This window comes from Eremomyces bilateralis, assembly GCF_010015585.1.
Source record: "Eremomyces bilateralis CBS 781.70 unplaced genomic scaffold P152scaffold_2, whole genome shotgun sequence".
Lineage (NCBI taxonomy): Eukaryota > Fungi > Ascomycota > Dothideomycetes > Eremomycetales > Eremomycetaceae > Eremomyces > Eremomyces bilateralis.
The window spans coordinates 901001-919025 of record NW_022985068.1 but is presented as its reverse complement, the minus strand read 5'-3'; the positions used below and the strand labels follow the sequence as shown (position 1 = coordinate 919025).

General features: G+C 55.1%; 9 protein-coding genes across 9 annotated transcripts; 6 read left to right on the top strand and 3 right to left on the bottom strand.

Annotated features, from left to right (window-relative positions):
* Positions 1–1458: 1458 nt before the first annotated feature.
* Positions 1459–2172, top strand: P152DRAFT_376575 (DSPc-domain-containing protein; the record flags this gene model as incomplete). Its single annotated transcript, XM_033675633.1, has 2 exons — positions 1459–1602; positions 1858–2172. Coding segments are annotated over 2 exons (459 nt in total), but the record flags the coding sequence as incomplete, so codon positions are not given.
* Positions 2173–4651: 2479 nt separating this feature from the next.
* On the top strand, positions 4652–5427 carry P152DRAFT_119412 (uncharacterized protein). Its single transcript, XM_033673689.1, has 3 exons — positions 4652–5010; positions 5092–5322; positions 5370–5427. The coding sequence occupies exons 1-2, from the start codon at positions 4783–4785 to the stop codon at positions 5221–5223; spliced, it is 360 nt and encodes a 119-aa protein (XP_033537955.1). The 5' UTR covers positions 4652–4782; the 3' UTR covers positions 5224–5322; positions 5370–5427.
* P152DRAFT_119390 (uncharacterized protein) lies at positions 5404–6364 on the top strand. Its single transcript, XM_033673688.1, has one exon. It carries the CDS (start codon positions 5584–5586, stop codon positions 6127–6129), a length of 546 nt encoding a protein of 181 aa, XP_033537954.1. The 5' UTR covers positions 5404–5583; the 3' UTR covers positions 6130–6364.
* Positions 6302–8066, top strand: P152DRAFT_428310 (cuticle-degrading protease). The gene is made up of 2 exons (XM_033677325.1): positions 6302–6843; positions 6929–8066. The coding sequence occupies exons 1-2, from the start codon at positions 6600–6602 to the stop codon at positions 7858–7860; spliced, it is 1176 nt and encodes a 391-aa protein (XP_033537953.1). The 5' UTR covers positions 6302–6599; the 3' UTR covers positions 7861–8066.
* A 174-nt stretch (positions 8067–8240) lies between these two features.
* Positions 8241–10213, top strand: P152DRAFT_119307 (FAD/NAD(P)-binding domain-containing protein). The gene is made up of 4 exons (XM_033673687.1): positions 8241–8673; positions 8727–9182; positions 9231–9868; positions 9920–10213. The coding sequence occupies exons 1-4, from the start codon at positions 8377–8379 to the stop codon at positions 10110–10112; spliced, it is 1584 nt and encodes a 527-aa protein (XP_033537952.1). The 5' UTR covers positions 8241–8376; the 3' UTR covers positions 10113–10213.
* Positions 9915–11424, bottom strand: P152DRAFT_119093 (uncharacterized protein). The gene has a single exon (XM_033673685.1). The coding sequence runs from the start codon at positions 11277–11279 to the stop codon at positions 10314–10316; it is 966 nt and encodes a 321-aa protein (XP_033537951.1). The 5' UTR covers positions 11280–11424; the 3' UTR covers positions 9915–10313.
* Positions 11425–13437: 2013 nt separating this feature from the next.
* On the bottom strand, positions 13438–14077 carry P152DRAFT_454585 (uncharacterized protein). The gene has a single exon (XM_033678615.1). The coding sequence runs from the start codon at positions 13681–13683 to the stop codon at positions 13504–13506; it is 180 nt and encodes a 59-aa protein (XP_033537950.1). The 5' UTR covers positions 13684–14077; the 3' UTR covers positions 13438–13503.
* Positions 14049–15414, top strand: P152DRAFT_119240 (uncharacterized protein). Its single transcript, XM_033673686.1, has 6 exons — positions 14049–14065; positions 14118–14241; positions 14291–14404; positions 14477–14494; positions 14548–14751; positions 14806–15414. The coding sequence occupies exons 3-6, from the start codon at positions 14360–14362 to the stop codon at positions 15400–15402; spliced, it is 864 nt and encodes a 287-aa protein (XP_033537949.1). The 5' UTR covers positions 14049–14065; positions 14118–14241; positions 14291–14359; the 3' UTR covers positions 15403–15414.
* A 12-nt stretch (positions 15415–15426) lies between these two features.
* On the bottom strand, positions 15427–17949 carry P152DRAFT_389452 (DNA polymeras-like protein epsilon subunit B; the record flags this gene model as incomplete). The annotated part of the gene is made up of 4 exons (XM_033675985.1): positions 15427–15777; positions 15826–17191; positions 17243–17795; positions 17862–17949. 4 exons carry the CDS (start codon positions 17947–17949, stop codon positions 15427–15429), a joined length of 2358 nt encoding a protein of 785 aa, XP_033537948.1.
* Between the last annotated feature and the right edge of the window lie 76 nt (positions 17950–18025).

The window sequence follows — 18025 nt, the reverse complement described above, 5'->3', positions numbered from 1 at the left end:
TCTCTCCCCGCCAACTGCATTGAACATCCTCACCTTCTGTTGCTGTTCATGTTTCGGCCGCTGTGCCGGATCGTGCCCCAACTGTCCACATGCTCGGTCACTTTACATGATGCTGCGTCTTGTTTTCTCTTCGTCCTTCCATGCTTTACCCATTTTGCTTGCTTTCCCGCTGGCTCGGAACTTTGGCCCGGGAACATGTGGTCGATTTTGCCTTGATGAGCAAGTCTATCTACATTGTTCTGGCCGTTCAATCCAGCAAACCCCATCGTCATAATGTCGACCACAGTTACCATTCAAGAAGCTGACAGCCCTACTCGCAAAAGGTCATTCGAACCCGACGACAACTCATTCCTCTCCACCTCTCCAAAGAAGCTGGAATCCTGCTTCCCCTCCGGCTCGACCATTCGAATCACCCCGCCATCTCCTCTGCGACCGATACACCCGAACGGTCGACCGCGAGAACGGCGAGCGGGAAGCCTGGACAAAGCTGCCCGTCCTGGCACGCTGTTGAAGCCAGGCATGACTGTCCCAGGCGCTTCCCGACCTGCCACCGCTCATATCCCGTCTCTCATGTCCGTGTTTGACGGGAACAATGGATCCATATCGGTGGACTATCAAGCGCGAAACGCGTCGTTTGGACCTTCTGCAGGCGGGCAGAGCGAGATAAGACGGCCTGGCACGAGCGAGAGCAACCCCAGGAGTCCCACGACCAAGGACCCTTCGTTTGGGATCTTTCACCAACCACGTGGAAGCACTTCAACCTCGAATTCAGAGTCATCCGAGTCGTCGCCGACTACAACCATATCTACCATGGACAGCTCGATGGCCGAGGCATCCCCTGCTGCCACCGAATCGCCCGCGACTTCGAATGTCTCGCCTGCCTCATACAGCATGGACCCAGCTCGATTCCGCGAACCGGAACCGTTGAAGACGGACATGCCACCGCCTCCCCCCAAACCGCGGGCCACTCCAATGCATTTCTTCGAACTCCAGCGACCCAGCACGCCAGCAAAGAAGCCGAGGAATCTGAAAAATCTGGCCGTGAATACCACCGGTGGTATATCACTTGGTCGAGCCATATCCACGGCGCAGTTCCCCCTTCCAGCGGCGACTTCGCAACTGTCTTCCGCCCCCACATCTCCCGCATTCTTCAAACCACCTTCCCCTCCAAAAAGGAAAAATAGCAGCCTGGGTCTGACAATCGTCACCTCAGCAAACAGCTCTAACCCCCCACCTCGACTCGCCATTCCTCCGCCAACCCCGTTGCTCAAACGTCCCAATACCCTTCGACACTTTCAGTCCTCGCCATCTCTTCCCTTGTACATCCCCGGCTCTGCCCCTCCCGGGGCCCCGAACTTCCCGCCCCTCAAACGCGAGTGGTCCGCACCGCGTGGCTTCGCCGAGATCCTGCAAGAGGATGAAGAGGACGAGCCGAACTTCGACGTCCCGCAATCGCGCGAGGAAAAACCCGAAAGCTACCCGAACGGACCGATCTGCATCTATGAATCAGGCGTCGACCTTTTCCTGGAGCCTACGGCCGAGGTTGCGGGCCAATACGACGTTGTGCTCAATGTTGCGAGTGAAGTTAAAAACCCATTCGATGTCTCTCTAGAAGCATCTCCTCCAAAACCCTCAAATCAATGGACAGAGACATCGTCCGACTCCTCTTCATCCACGATACTTTCGACGACCAACGATTCACGGAGTTCCTCCATGTCGATATGCGACGACTCCACCCAAAGCTCGTCCCCCGACACTCCCAAGGGCCCTGTCCTTCCATCCGATCCTGTCGCTCCTTCAAACGGACTTGCAGCCGAGGCAGGGGAGGTGAAATCCATCTCGCTCGCAGAAGCGGAGGCGGCCCAGCCCGAACCGACCCAAAAGCTGGAATATATCCACATCCCATGGGAACATAACACCGACATTGTTCCTGACCTTTACCGTCTAGTACGCGTGATCGACGCTCGTGTGCAGGCCCGAAAACGAGTCCTGATCCACTGCCAATGCGGGGTATCACGTTCGGCTTCACTCATTGTGGCGTATGGTCTTTATAAGAATCCACACCTTTCTGTACAAGAGGCTTATGACGCGGTCAAAAAGCGATCGAAGTGGATCGGCCCCAACATGAACCTGATCATGCAACTTCAAGAATTCCGCTCTGGCTTACTCAAGGGCCGCGGAACCGACACCCAATTAGGTTTGGCATCCGGCCGCAAAGGCAGCGCCCTGAGCGCTGCATTGACCAGCGGTGGTCGCTTCTCCGCCAGCCTCGGCTTCCCAAGCACCGTGTCGACGATTACGTCCGCGAGCGGATTCAGCGACCGGTATGAAATCGAAGCGGCCGGCAGCGAGCCGCGCACGCCCAGGACATGCCCGCTTCCTCCGATCCGGACGCACCATGATAACGAATTAAATCGCGACCAGTCCGTGCGGGCGAGCACGGGAAGTATGGGTGTCCCGCTGAGCGCGGGTCCCATCGGTCGACCGGAGGCGTTTTGGGGCGATCAGAGTCCTGGGGTGAGGAGCACATGGACGGAGGGCCAGATTGGCCGATGCAGGAGCTTCAATGACTTGATTGCACGGGGAAGCAACTTCGTGGTTGAGGCTAAGCATGTTCCAGATGTGCCTTCAATGGGCGACGTGCACATGGCGAATGACGATGCGAAGGAGCAGAGAAAGGAGGCCACGCTCACATTACCGGTTATCCCACCTGGACGCAAACTAGTCGAGCAGTCTCTCGTGGACTCAAAGGCGCCAGATCGCCAATCCATAACCCCGCTGAGGACGGTGCCCAATTTCTCCCGCCAAATAAGTCTACGGAAGCCGGATTTCGATCGCTCCTCTTTTCATCCTTCAGTGGCACCTGAGCTGCCTAAAGACAGTGACGTTCTAATGACCGGCACCGACGCCCCGATTCTACCTTCGCGACCAGAAACATTCCCCGAGCCGCTGGCGTCCCCACGCTCTGAGGAATTCCACATGACAGGCTTTGACCACGTTAATCAAGACTCTCAGAACACGGCGGATAACTTTGGTATCCTAAGCCCCATCCGAACCGAGTTTCCCAAGGACGTCTTCGGCGGATCATTTGGGTCGCCGTTTGCCAAGTCACCCCGGAGTGAGGTGGGCATGACAGGCTTCAGCTTTGCTGATCAGCCTCCGGCACCAATCGGCAATGGATTCCTGCACATGGCTCCTCGGCGGAGAATGACGACGTTGCATGTGGAGAATGGCGATAAACAAGACGATGGCATCAGCAGCTCACTACCTGCTGAATCCCCACCCCCTGCTCCGGTAACTGCAACCTTCGGCTTCCCGCCAAGTGCTCCCCATACGCCGTCACTCCAAGCTACCGAGCCTTCGGCCTCGGATGCATTAACTACGACCATATCTACACCTTCTATCGACCTTCCTTCCGCCCCGAACTCTATCTCCTCAAGCTATCCTACCCCTCCGCCAATCCCTCCAACCCACCTCTCCCTATCTCCCGCTCCACGTCTCCGACCCAAGTTCTCCTCCCCATCACTCAAGGACTCCTTCCGCCTGCAGAAGCTGCAAACCACCATCGCCGCCGCCGCTTCGATGCCCATCGAGCGCGACCTCGAGGCCCTGCAGAGTCCCCGAGCCGAATGGGGCACCAAAAACATCTGGCACGACGAACGCCCCGGCCATGCGTCGCCGACGGAGCACGCGGATCTCCCGAACCCAGACCCCATCGTTATCGACACCAGCAATCCCACCCTCGACGGCCCGGCCAGCGAGGCGAACACCACGCCGACCGCACCCACGCAGCAACGCCAATCTGCGTCGACGACCGAACATGGCACTGACGCATTGCTAAGCCCCGGGATCGAGCCGCCGAAGGATTTCGGGTTTGGAGATGTCGGCACAGAGACAAAGAAGCGGGAGGACGACGCCACCGCCCCGGCGTCTTCGTCCGCGACGACGACGCCGCCGCGGGACCCTCGCAGCCCCGTGATGAAGGGCCTGAGTCCGATCGTGCGCAATATTTGGGACTTTCTTTGAGCGCGATATTCGAAGCGGACGTATGTCGAAACGATACCCCCTGCTTTTTTTTCGAAAGCGGAAAGCGGACAGCGTCTCTCCCACTAATTTCTAGTGTATGATCACGGCGTCTCTTGCAAACCTCGTTTCTAATTTCCCGCCTCGGCGTTGCTTTTACTTTTTCGTGTTTTTGTTTGCCGTCTAGGGTCCGAGGACATAGGAGGATCAAGGGTACATTCGCTTGGGCCGGTGAACACGACCCGGGATGTTCCTCCATCACGCCATTTGGGGTGTCGGTGGATCAAGCGCGCAGCACACGGCGTTTTTCCCTCCCCCTCCGCGGGGATACTTTCGAGCGTTTGGATGGTTTTCCGGAGTTCTGGGTGCTATTTTGCATGATTCACAGGGGTGGGAGGGGCATCTGGGCGGATGGGTCCGAGATGGGAGGGCGAGAGGACGACCTACCTCGCTCGCGATCGGGAACACACGCGTGTTTGATGTTTATGGCTGTTGATGAAATATGAGGGCCGTGATTATAGATGGCAAATGAAGGAAAGTCGAACTCCATGGCGTAGTCTGTTGAGTGATCTAGATGCTGAGAGCAGTGAATCGTGAGTGCCATTCAGGAGCTTAATTGTGACATTTGTGTAACTTGGCCATACTCGAGCACCACGCCCATCAGTAGTACCTCCACGGCCCTGGGGGCATTTGGATACTACCAGACTTGTTGTTACGCACGAAGGTCGTCCGAGTTCATTGAATGTTGGAGAACACGTGATGAGGTTTGGCACGAAAGTCAGCATTGGTGCAATCCTCTGCTCCATCTCCACGTCTTTCTTCCACGACCCACGCTGCCTTAGTTTGCTCTGCTTTCTGTTTACGGAAGTACTTAGGAGCACGAGGTTACATTCAAACAAATATCCAAACTCCGTTCGCGAATGCGGCCCGATGATGCGCGGTACATGCTTCGACGAACCCTCGAACCTTCCATGGGCCTCAATCAGGGTGCGTTCCCGTCACGTGAAACTAATCTCATCATCATCGCCTTCCGGATTGTCTGTAATGGTCTCACTGAATGTCCCTCAGGGTTCAGAAATCCAATATATGGATAGCCAGCGTCCCCTGTGCGCAAACGACCGGGTTGCAGATCCCGAGCAGCGGGTCCCAGCCTGTTCATGGCGTGAACGATTCTCGTCACTCTATCACCTGCGCTTATGAGCTGGAATCGAAAGTGATATAGTCTAGAACCCCTCCCTCCGCCGCGGTACAGAATCGAAAGACAGGGTGGACGGCAAGAGCTTGGAGAGACCCTATGGGGTAGGCCTTGAACTCTTGGTCATGCGCATCGTATATTAATGTGCAAGGGTGAGCTAGGGTCGGGTTTATGGACCTTGCCCGATGAGGATTATATGCGGCGTCGAGAGAGACCGACGAGGTTGCGTGGCAATACTTCGGTGTGATGCAATCATCCAACGTCTGGTCAACGTCCACACAGCCCAGCCGTACTCAATCTCTTGGTTCCTGAATCGACTGTCGATATTCCGATGGCCCGTTTCAGATCGCGTTTAGGAGCGGAAGATGTATTATAACGAGGTTAGAAATGCTTCGTATCGAACTTGGCGCCGTTTCTCGCTCTCATGTGGTATTGAGTACCATTGCCGGTCCGACGGACAACTCCTAGGCGGAATCCTCAATGGGTTCTCAGAACGGCTGGGATCTTGGAAGAATATTTCAGAAACCATGGTTTCCCGGTTTGCTGACCGTCGAGGATCGCAAAGGCATCTCGTGCTCTCATCTCAGAAAGAGGAAGGTAGTCAAATCGCATCCTTCCATGCAGCGTCTAGAAGAGCCCAATGTACCACAGAGCATAGCATCGCGATGAGTGTCTTATCGCGAGAGCAGTACTTCGTCCCAACTGTTTTTCGCATCCAATATTTGTATCCACCTGCCCGTTTACAGGCCTGGTTTTTTCATGGTAAGCCTCATGATCCCCGTTTGTTGCCCTGCAACCGTCCATTCCAAGCGTTCAGTCAATCCTTCATCCTCACCTGCATCATCCTCGGTCTATCCATAAACCAGTCTCTGTCTCAGTGTTTGGAACTATTGAGAATGTGCTTGACTTAGCCGCATATCGCCGGTCCGAGGAGCTCTCTCGATCATTCCACGTCGAATCCTTCAGCTGCTGTCAGCATAGGAATGAATTGCCTCACCGAAAGACGCTATGGGACCTACATCTGACGATAGGGGGGAGACGCAATGGCACGGTCTGCAGCTGCTCTGCATCACGTCTCGAGGTCCGGGACAACTACATCCCCAACGCTTTCCTAAGATGGCAGAGTTTCTTTGTCCACAATGGGTGACTATTGGCCTTTGAGCTGCTCAATGCCTGTCGAAATGTAACATTGCGCGATTCTCGGGTGCAATGGATGCTGAGATATCTAAAAGTTCCTCGGCGAAGACAGTCATTCGTGTCCTTCGCGGCGTCGCCAGAGGGGTATAAAAAGGGGCGATGAGATGGCATTGGTATTGTACTTTTCATTCATTCGTGTTCAAGTCGAACTTCATCTCATCCAATCTTGTCAAAGTCCGACATCATGCGTGGAATTAGCTCCCTTGCTCTACTACCACTCGCCCTTGCGGCCCCTACTTTTCACAGAAGAGACGAACTTGTCCCGGGGAAGTATATTGTTGTCCTTTCTCAAGACTTTATCGGCGCTCAGGCAGCATTGGTCCCAGAGGTGGAGAGAAGCCAGGTCTACGATGCAGGCTCGTTCAAGGGGTTCTCTGCTGAATTGAGTGATTCTCAAGTTCAAGAGCTGGAAAACAGCCCGCAGGCGAGTTTCTCAGCATTGATATTGACGATATTGACGATATTGACGATATTGACAGCTAACAGATCTACAGGTGGCCTACGTCGTCCAAGACGGCATCGCTCACACGACGATCGCTGATCCTGATGAAGCGGTGAACCAAGCCTTGTTCGTCACTCAATCTGGTGCTCCCTCGTGGGGCCTAGGCCGTGTCAGCCATCGACAGCTAGGTAATGAGGATTACACTTACTATCGATCGGCTGGCGAAGGGACCTGTGCGTACATCGTCGACACGGGCGTGTACGCTGAGCACGTCGAATTTGAGGGACGGGCAACTTTCCTTGCCAATTTCGCTACCAATGCCCCAGATGCTACCACCGATGACAACGGCCACGGCACGCATGTGGCCGGCACCATCGGCTCGGCCGCTTACGGGGTTGCCAAAAAGACGCAGCTGTACGGGATCAAAGTCCTTGATCGCGGGGGCTATGGTTACTGGTCGGACGTGATTGCCGGTATCGATTTCGCCGTGGAAGATTCTAAGAATCGTACCAACTGCCCGAAGGGATATGTCGCGAACATGAGCCTTGGCGGATACCGGAATCAGGCGCTTAACGATGCCGTGGCCGCTGCGGTGGATGCGGGGATATTCTTCGCGGTGGCGGCGGGGAACGACGGTTTCAACGCCGATGGGTTCTCGCCCGCTTCGGAGCCGAAAGCGTTCACCGTCGGCGCGACGGACTCGATCGACAACCAGACGGCGTGGTCCAACTACGGCCAATTGGTCGATGCATTTGCGCCGGGAGATACGATCAATTCCACGTACATCGGTGGAGCGGACAGCTGGAGGACCCTTTCGGGCACATCGATGGCCACTCCCCACGTGGCTGGCTTGGGCGCATATCTGCTGAGCGTCTACGGTAAGGCTTCGCCCAGTGCTCTGGGTTTTCGGATCAAGGGCCTTTCGACCAAGGGTGCGGTGAAGAATACGGTGCCGAACTCTGGGACACCGAATTATCTGGTCTTTAATGGAGCAACCTTCTAAAGAGAACTGAACGCCAGTGATGGGTCTGATCAGAGTCTGCTTCTCCTATCAGACTTGTCAGGCAGTAGGGCACTGGCTCGCTGTTTTACTCTAGTCACTCCTTTGGCATTTTGGACAATCTGTCGCATTCAAATTGCAACACCGATTGATAATACAATGATTTCCTTAGATATTATGGATATACTCGACAATACAAACGATATTAGATATATTTGTCTTGGACCTGACTTCTTTTTTTGCTACTTTTGTGAGCATCAAGCGAACGACTCAACGCACCTTGCCGAAGGTATCTTTCTCAGTGAGTTTTCACATGCTTCCCCTGGCGATCCAAAGATCCCTCACACCGATGATGTCACTCTGGGACTCAACAATTCTTGGTCCACTGCACGATTCCGATGTTGAACTCTGGACAACGTTGCTTTTATTTAACATCCGAGGACTGCCTCTAATTTCATGCAATGATCGCTCAAAGTTTACCGAAAATCTAAATTTCTTCTGTTGTGAAGAGGAGCCAGAATGCCCGAAACCGCCAAAGGTCCGCTGGATGCTGTAGAGCAAGCGTCATGGCAGGATATTGTCCTGCTCGCCATTTTCCACCCCATCCAATTCGTGTTTGAGCTTATACAAACCGTCCTTGCCTTTATATTTTCTCCCAAACCTCCTCCACGCCGGGAAAAGCTGGGGAAGTCTCGGATTGCCATCATCGGCGCTGGCATTACCGGCGTATCGGCTGCGAGCCATTGCGTGGGACATGGCTTCGAGTGCAAGTTATTTGAGAAGGGAGATAAAGATTCCATAGGAGGGATCTGGAGTGTAAGATCCATTCCTACCGCTTTTAATCGTGCATCGAAGCTAATAATACGTAGAAAGTAAATAAGACGTCCGGCCTCCAGATCCACAGTCTTATGTACCGATTCCACCCCTCCGTGAGATGGAAGGGAGGTTATCCGGACCGACAGCAAATCGTCGACCAAGTACGGAGACTCTGGGAGGAGTACGGCCTCGGTGAGCGCACCCAGTTTAATACGGCGGTCGAGAAAGTCTACCAAGATAAGAGGGGACGCTGGATCATCAACGACCCATCGAATGGCCGGTTCGACGGGGTCATTGCAGCTGTAGGGACGTGTGGTGACCCGAAAATGCCGCATATGGACGGCCAGGAGGACTTCAAAGGAGAGGTACACCATTCCTCGCAATTGGACGGCAAGAGTGCCAAAGGGAAGAAAGTGCTTATCGTAGGGGGCGGCGCGAGTGCTATAGAAGCGCTAGAATTCGTCGCCGCCGAAGGAGCGGAACAGGCGTATATCCTGTCCAGGGTAACCGCACATCTCAGTCTTTTCAGTGGCACATCTCGCTAACATCCACGCTAGTCTGAAAAATGGATCATTCCTCGCAACCCGTTCATCGACATGCTCCTCGCGTTGAACGTCTTCGGTAGCGAGACGGGCTTCTCCTGGATCCCTGAATTCCTCCTCCGCCGCTTCTTCTACCGCGACCTCGCGTCCATCGCGCCGCCGCCGAGTGCGCAGGGGTTGTTTGAGGAGACGCCGATGGTAAACACAGACGTGCTGGAGCTGGTCCGCAGCGGTCAGGCGAAGTGGTTCCGTGGCGATACCGTTAAGTTTACCTCGAATGGGATGTTGTTCACGCATCGCGACCAAGGGGTTCCCAAAGGTGGACCGGGGACCACGCGCGAAATCCAGGGGGACATGTGCATCATGGCCACTGGATTCAAGCGCCCGAGCCTGAATTTCCTGCCTGACGAGTGTTTCGATGAGCCTTACAATCCCCCGAACTGGTATCTGCAGGTGTTTCCGCCGCCACACCCGGATATTAGTGCCATTAACTGCACATACGTCAACGCCATTGGGACGGTGGGGAATTACCACATTGGAATCTACACGAGATTCCTGTTGATGTTCCTGGTGGATCCATTGGCGAGGCCACAACAGTGGTTGATGAAGACCTGGATCGACATGACCCGATGGATCAAGCAGAAGGCTCCTGGGTGAGTGCAATGCGTCCCCTATATCTGTTGACCTTGTCTAACCATGCACAGCGGGGCGTTCGACTTCTTCACTTACAGCGAACTAATCTATTGGTTCTGCTTCGTCATAGTCATCAATCCTTTCCGGTGGAAGTGGGCTCTATTCGTGCTCTTTGGGATCGGCCGAAATTTGCCGATGTCAGTGGTGCAGAAAGAGGACACAGTGAGGAACGGATGGGATGGGAAGGCCAATGGGAAGGACTGAGCGGAGTTTGCAACGGCAGTTTTGGATATACTTAGTGTATCCTATGATCATGGTAATAGCATGCATGGGTACGATTTGCTCATTCACCTTGACAGCAGTTTCTCGAAGTCTTCAAGTTCTGATCCCCCAGACCATCGGCAAGACAATGGAGAGATGATCTTCCAGTGACTTCCAGCACAGTCGTTCAGTGGACTCCCTGCCTCAACTAAAACACCCCGGCCCCCACGAACTCCCCTGACCCTTCCTCAACAACCTTCTCGTCTCTTCCACCGCCTTCCCAGTCTCCGTCAACTCCTTCCTCAGACACCTCACCTCCCCCCCTAGCGACGTCGCCTGCACCCTGAGCTGCACCACATCCTCTTTGATCCGCCGCAACTCCTCCTCGACCACCTCCCGCTTCACCCTCCGTCGTCCGTGCGGCGATCGAGACCGGTAGCGGTGTCGTTCGTCCGGGTATCGATGCCTGTCGCGTCGGCTGGCGCAAGGTGGGGCGGGGCTGAGTGACCGGTTGCTGGGGCAGCTGGGTCGGATGGTCGAGTCACTCCGCATCGGCGAGTTGGGCAGCGTGGTGATTTTGTTTGGACCGTGGGCGTCGTAGGATGGCGGGCGGTCGTGGTTCTCTTCGATCTCCGGCGGTCGGTGGCCGGGCGGGCTTGTCCCCGGCTCCGTGTCGTCGGGCATTTCTTCGACGGAGATGGTCGTTGTTCGGCGGGGGATGGGATCGGGACGGTCGTTCTGTCGCATGCGGAGGTCGCGCACCTGTTCGAGGAGCTCGAAAACGATGCTCGGGTTCAGCGCGCGGGGAGCAGGCCAGTCTTCGGGTCGTTCGTACTGGAAACCGAAAGATCGCCCGAAGTTCTCTCGCTCTCGGTATCTGTGGCTTCTTGTAGAACCCCCTCCACGGAAGCCGGATTGCGGACATCCATCAGCGTGCCAGTTACCAAACTCCTTGTCTGCATGCTCATATTCCGAGAATGAAGGATGGACTATCTCCGGCTCATCGAAGTCGTCGGCCATGCTCTCATCGTCAAAGTATGGCAAGCCGTCTTCTTCCGTGAGGTCGATGATCTGATCGTCCATCTCTTCTGATTCCAGCCAGCCATGCTCGTCGAATCTGCCGCCATTGCGACGACTGAAGCCCCAAAACCCCTCTCGATCACGCGACATGGAAATGAAATGGGCAACTGGGAGACGAAATTAGGTAAGGGGAGGGTTGGTATTTGGAAATCGACAGCTGGAGTGAGGAATTTGGAGAGGGACACGGGTAAAGGAAAGATTGAGCAGAGTTGCTTCCGCTTTGACTCCCGAATGATCTCCTCTCAAGGAGGCATGTTATGCCGACAAAGCCTCCGCATTAGAAAGAGTAGTCCTACCGGAGAGTAAAACTTGTGGTCTACGCAAATCTCTTGTTGTAGAAGAAACTGGCTGAACAAACGACGTGTTTGCCTACAGCCTGGTCACACAAGCATGGCAAACACGGCCGGGCATGGAGGGCAGTCCAAAGGTGCTGTGTAACTCTTTACCGAACACTGATATTTGAACGGGGTTAAAATTCGGCACACAGTGACAACACGGAACGGAACCAGCAGGAGACTTGCGAACACGACAGCAGAATTGGATATTTCAAGCTGCAGAGAATATATATATGCGTGGATCCTTCGCTGGACATAAAGGTCCATCTCGGCCCATATCAACCGAGTTCACCCAATCGACTTGGCCCACGCATGAGAGAATAAGCAGATAAATAGCTTTGGAAGAGCCCGATCCCGCCCCTCTGACAAATAAAGAAGTGCAGTGACTTTTCCTTGTGGAAGACAACACAAGAGGATAGAAACCAGCTTAGGGTGGTGAGACGAGAGGATAGGGGACGAACAATCCTCTCCAAAGGGTCCCTCCGGAAGGGCTTTAGGCTTCACTACCCGCAGCCGCCTCGCCCTCGGCATCCTTCAGTTTGGTCTTTTCGAGCTCCGTGGTAACGTCAGCGGCGGCATCTTTCTCCTGCGCCAGCTCAGCGTCCGCATCGACTTTGCCGTTCACACCGGCATTGTGTTGTGCGGGCTTCTTGTGGGTGTCCTTGGAGCCCTGTTGGGCTGCGACCTTGGCTTCCGATTCCAGGTTGTCGATCTCCTTTTGCGCCTTGGTGATGTTCTAATCCATCGTTAGCACTGGGGTTTACTCGCATTCACAGTTGCACATCACTGACCTCCTTCGTTTTCCGGTCCTGATCTTTGTTCCAGAAGGCGATCTTCTCCTTCAGCTTCTCGACAACGGCAGCAACGCCAGCCTGGTTCATGGGAGTTTCGACGCCAATCTTTGACAACTGCTCAATCACGCCAATGTCCAGGTTGAAGGTTTCCTTGGCAGGGGCCTTCTTGCCGCCCTTCTTGCCTTTCTTTCCGCTGCTTCCAACGAAGTAATCCTCCTGGTCATCTTTCTTGACCACCTTCATACCCTTGAAGGCATCGTCGGTCACGGTGCGTTGGGTGGAGGCAGCGAACTTCCCAACTGTCTCCGCGGCCTTTTCTTCCACCGCACTGGGATCGAAGTATCGCACCAGGCCTTCAGCGGATTGGATGAGGTCCTGGTAGGCTGGACCACTCGCTTCCTCGAGTCGTTGGGCGGCGATTTTTCTTCGCTTCTCCTTCTCGTACGAGTCTTTCTCAGCCTTTTCCCGCTCGCGGCGCTGCTTGTAGACCTCATCCTGGTACTCGCGATATGCTCGTCGCTGACCGAAGAATTGATCCTTGAGCGCGCGGATGGCTTGGTACTTCTCGTTCTGTTCCCCTTGCAGCTTGGTGCGCTCATCGCGGAGGGCATTCAGGTTCTTGTACGCGCCATCTTGCTCGGCCCGCATGCCATCGAGCTCCTTCTGGATCTCGGTGTATCGTTCGGAGAGCGCTTTGGACTCGGGGTCATCGAGCGTCTTGCGAAGCTCACTGACGTCGGCCTTGAGCTTGTCGATGTCCTTCTGTTGCTGCTCCAGTGCACCGAAGCCCTTCCTCACTCGGTTCAGCTGGGACGCCTCGCTGAGCGCCTTCTTTTCATCGACGATTTTCATCTTCCCGCTATCGACCTCCCCTTGCAGGCGTGCGATCTCATTGTCGATATCCTGAACGGATTTGTACGGGACACGACCACGGGCGGTTTTCAGCTCGGTCTGCTTGGACTTGATCCGCTCCTCGAGGCTCTTCATCTTGTCGAAGGTCGCGGATCGGGAGGACTTAGCACCTTGCTGCTTCTGTCGGATCGCCGACAGTTCAGTTCGGAGCTCCTCTTGTCGCTTGGCCTGCGGCGTGTCCTTGTTCTGCGGTTGAGCGAGCTTGATCTTGTCCTTGATCTTGGTCTGATTTGAACATTAGCGACTGCCACTGAGTCCAACGGATGACCATCGTCAAAGCTGGACGTAACCCACCAATTTCTCTTGCGAGGCCGCATGCTCCTTCTCGGCCTTCTCCAAATCCTTCTTATACTGATCGTCGTCGGGCTTCTCAACCCTCGTCACCGAGGGCTTGGACTTGGTGGCAGATGCATCGCCGGCCCCGTTGGGCTTCGCGGTCGCAACGTCGGCCATTGTGGGATAGTCAGCCTCCCGAAACACTCCCAAAGAGTGGCAAGAGGACGGTCGAGGGGGATTGCGGGGAATCGGGAAGTGATGCTTCAGGGAAAGATGTGGACAGATCCAAATTTACTGAAAAATTGGGAAGGGGTCTAAGAGGTTCTGGGTGACGTTCCAAAATTCGAGGGCAGCAGCGCCAGCAGGGGTCTCTCGTTCACGAGTCCGTCCGAGGTTCTGCCGGTCGTGTTTGTGAAGATGTGTGTCAGCGTGAAACCACCTTCACCAGTACTTGACAGAGTCAAATGATGGAAAATGGATGGAAAATGTAGTGGATGCAAGACCATCACTACTGAAAATTGAAACGATTGATGGTTGATACAGCTGTTAATTGGAAATAGTAATATATATCAGTGCATTGGTCCGTACCACTGACAGCCTGAGACTGACAGAGAGTGAGCAGAGATGTCCTGGTCCGATGATCAGGCAACACGGCAACAAGGCATCAACAGAATCATGGACAGCTCAAGATATCAAGAGCAGCCGAGGGCGAGATCCAATCACTACTCTACTAAGGTTCAACAGCACCGTAAGATGGTACTGGGGTGGGCTAAATATATCAAAGTTGATTTAGACGGGGAAGCGGCATATACCTAGTCCACCTCCAATAATTACAAATATCCGCATTGGCGACATGGACATCCCAACCGCCGCAAATGTGCTGGGGACAATGGGAGCTGTATGTACTTGAAGCACCGAATGAACCGGCTGTATTAATAGTGGCTCACTTGTTTGTTCCATGGACGTGTAGGTATGTTGGTCGATCCAGGTATGTATTTCCATTGCCCACCCCCCTCACCAGTTTGTTAACCACAGCGCTAGTTGATCCCTCAGATAATCATCAATTACCGACGGCATCATGCGATTGGATTGCAGCCGTCCATGATGATGCTTTGGGCATGGGCAGGTGTGCCGCTGGGGGTATATAACATTGTGGAGGAATTCAACATCGCCCTGCGAATCCAACCGCAGCTATTGACGTGCCTGAGTCTCATCACTTGGATCCAATGCTACTATTACAACAAGGTAGCGATGCCCTCCAAGTCCCACCTCTCTCCATGCTCTAAGCCTCGTCCGTAGCACTGGTCGATCGTTAAAACTCTCTATGTCGTCGTTCCCATCGCGGTCCTAATGGCAGGGCTGCAAGTCGCGTTGATCGTGGCACTGCGTATCGCAAGAGACCGACACATCCAGTGGCCGATGACCCTCATGGCGGTGCTCTCCGCCGTGCTCCTAGCCGCGGGGGTCCTCCGACATTATGTGGACATCGTCAAACACAAGACCGTGCGTGGGATTTCATTTCTGTTCGTTGCGCTCGACGCGGCTGGCGATCTGTTCTCCCTTATCTCCGTCTTGTTCCAGACGAGCGTGGATGTCCTGGGGTTGGTCATCTATGGTTCGGAGTTGATTCTCTGGCTGGGCGTGTTTGCTGCGGGGGGGTATTTGAACCTGCGTCCGTGGCTGAAGAAGAAGTATGGGAAGGAGAGCAAGACCGCAGAGCGTGAGGGCATAGGCGCTGTCGACGGGAATCCGTCAGATGATGCGCAAGAAGCTAACAATTCGGTGGCTCTACACGATTTGCCGTCTTCCACTTCGGTCTTCCGCACCGCATCGAGCGATACCGGCGTCTCCCGCATGCGAGGAACGCACACTCAACCGACAGACGCGGAAGCATGAGCGAGTTGCGCAGAGGCTGGCTGCTCATCCCTCGATTCTTACGGCCCCTCGATTCTGGCTAATGTCGTACTCGACCCACTTGGCACGCCTTACGCTTCCCTGCCCCTCGACGATGTCGCCGGGGTTCATCACGCAGCAGGACATGTAGTTGAGGGAGAATGCCGGGGCTTCGGAGTCCGCAAGAACGACCGCGGATGGGAGAGGGTATAGACTCAGGGCTTGACCGTAGTCCCAGTGCACTGGACGATGTTCGAGAGGGAAGGGTGCTAAGTTGCCCTGGTCCAATAAGGTCTTCGTTAGTCTCCTTGCCGTCTCCACGTCCGGGTCTATGTTTGGAGCAGCATCGTCCGCACTCGTAGACTGTACAGTTTGCGACTCCTCCATGCTGTTGGATTGCTGCGATGCCGGGCCCTCGCCAGCGACGCTACCAGATTCAAGTTCGTCTTCGTTTTGCTCTTCGTCTGGGGCTTCGTCTCCTCCAAGTCGAATCCCGAGTCGCCTTAGTCGGCCAAGGACATCGTCACGGAACACAACCATCTCGCCAACACAGCCGAACCACGCCAATCGGGAAGGATTGCTGGTCCACGAGACGTCCCCATGTTTACTCCTTGCCGCCCCCTTTCCTTTATTCGACGCCTCGCCCACGGTCGCCCCCCAGATCTCCCTATTCGCATCCGCGACCGCCCGCTTGACGCGTCGTGTGAACAGGTCCGGGACGCCTTTTCGCGGCACCGGGACCGACGTGCCGCCGCCGAACGCGCTGGTCCACGCGTCTCCATCGCCGGGGACAAAAACCAGCGATGTCCGCGCAAGCACGCCCGGAAAGTCGGACAAAAGCCCGGCAAGCTGATCGAACCCTTCTTTGTACTCGATGCTCCCGGATCCAACAGCGCCCGAGAGGGCCGCGCCGGAAACGAACGGACCGCAGAGGACGATGGCGAGAGGAATCTCGGTCGGCGGGACCGCGTCGTAGGTCGAGAATAGAGTGCGGAGGGCGGGGAGAGTGTGCGGGGAAGATAAATTCAGGCCGGATGCAACGGCCACGGTGGGTGAAGCACGGCGAGAGAGGAGCGTTCGCGGGATGGTTCGCTGCGATTCATCCGCGTCGGCATCCTCGTCCACGTCCATGGCGTCTGGAGAACCGTCAAGGGATTGCTGCTGCCGCATCGCCGCGAGAACTCGTGCCTGAATTCGCCGCATACGCGTACCGGTGGCACGCTCAGACCCAACGCCGAGAAAATCGGTCCATCCAAAACCGGGCCCGGATACGTTCGCGTTGGAGGGGTCCTGGATGCCGAGAGTTTCGCTTCGACGCTCGCATGGGGGGTGACCAAGCACCGAGGCAGCGAATGTGCCATTGATGGTCCCTCCGACACCACCAGAGTCGCCGAGTATGTCTCCTCCTGCGCTTGCAGTGCCGAAATCCTCTCGATATTGGCCGTCGACAAGGACGAGCATGCCGGGTGTATACCAAACGGCGTCTTTGGGCAATGATTGAGCATGTGTCACGTCCAGGACAATGGTACCAGTCGTGTCGGCCAGTGCGAGGACGCCCGTGGCAGTGGTAGTAAGAAGACCGAAAAGCAAATGTGTTGAGCCGGTCCGGCCTAGTAGATTGGCGATGGGTGTGATCTTGTTGTTGTACGAGGGCGAGGAATTGTGTGCTGTAAGAGATGGGGGCTGAAAGGACTCGTTCCTGAGGATTCGTTGGTGAACGAGGTGGTATCTTGATCTAAAGAGGGATGTCCGGTGGCTTGGGGGAGGGAAGAGCGTCGGTTTCGTCGGTGATCTTTCTATAGTCAGCCCCTTGATCATCGTCCGACAGCCAGCCGCCACTTACAGGTCGAAGTTCTTGCTCGAGACATTGTAGATCATTCTCGGCTGCTCAAAGGCACTCAATACCTGTAACCATTCTCTCGGATCCATGAGATGGTCATCTTCATCTTCATTGGACTCTTGGACTTTCAATCCGCTCAGGCCGAAGCTTGGTTGACGTTCTCCCAGTGTCCGTGGGACTTCGCCAGCTGTTGCGGCATCGCCAGTAGCAAAACTGAAACTTCCAACTCTGCTTAACTCGCGAACCACCTTGCCACCGCTCATTACTCCTTCCACGCTCTTGAGAATAGAATCGAGTAGCTGGATCCCTTTATCATCTCCACCAACAATCACGCTCCCGCCGCCCTTTTTCCACCCCTTAGCTACTTCCTCCAACACACCTTCTGCGAGACCTTCCTCTCTCCATCCGGTCCCACAATGCTTCCCAATGAACGCAGCAAGCTGACCCAGGGCTGCGGACGTGAGGGTCAGGTTGTGCTTTTTGGTAAAGGTGCGGAACGCGAGTGGTCGCAGGGTCGACGGCGGCAGTTGAATGGGAAGGACGCTCGGTTTGGGGCCTGCCGGTAAGGTACGGGTAGCGGCAATGGCATGAGGAAGTGTTCGGTGGGCAGCGTTTGGAGGACCGGCGGGCTTTGAGGGGAGGGCGTTTAAAGGCGGGAGCGGGGTGCTAAAGCCTGGCGAAGAGGAAGGAATGGGGTTTTTAGAGGGCATACGGGGCGTATCTGAAATATTCAAGGGGACTTCCATATCTGCGAGTATATACACGAGTAAATATGTATAAGTCAAA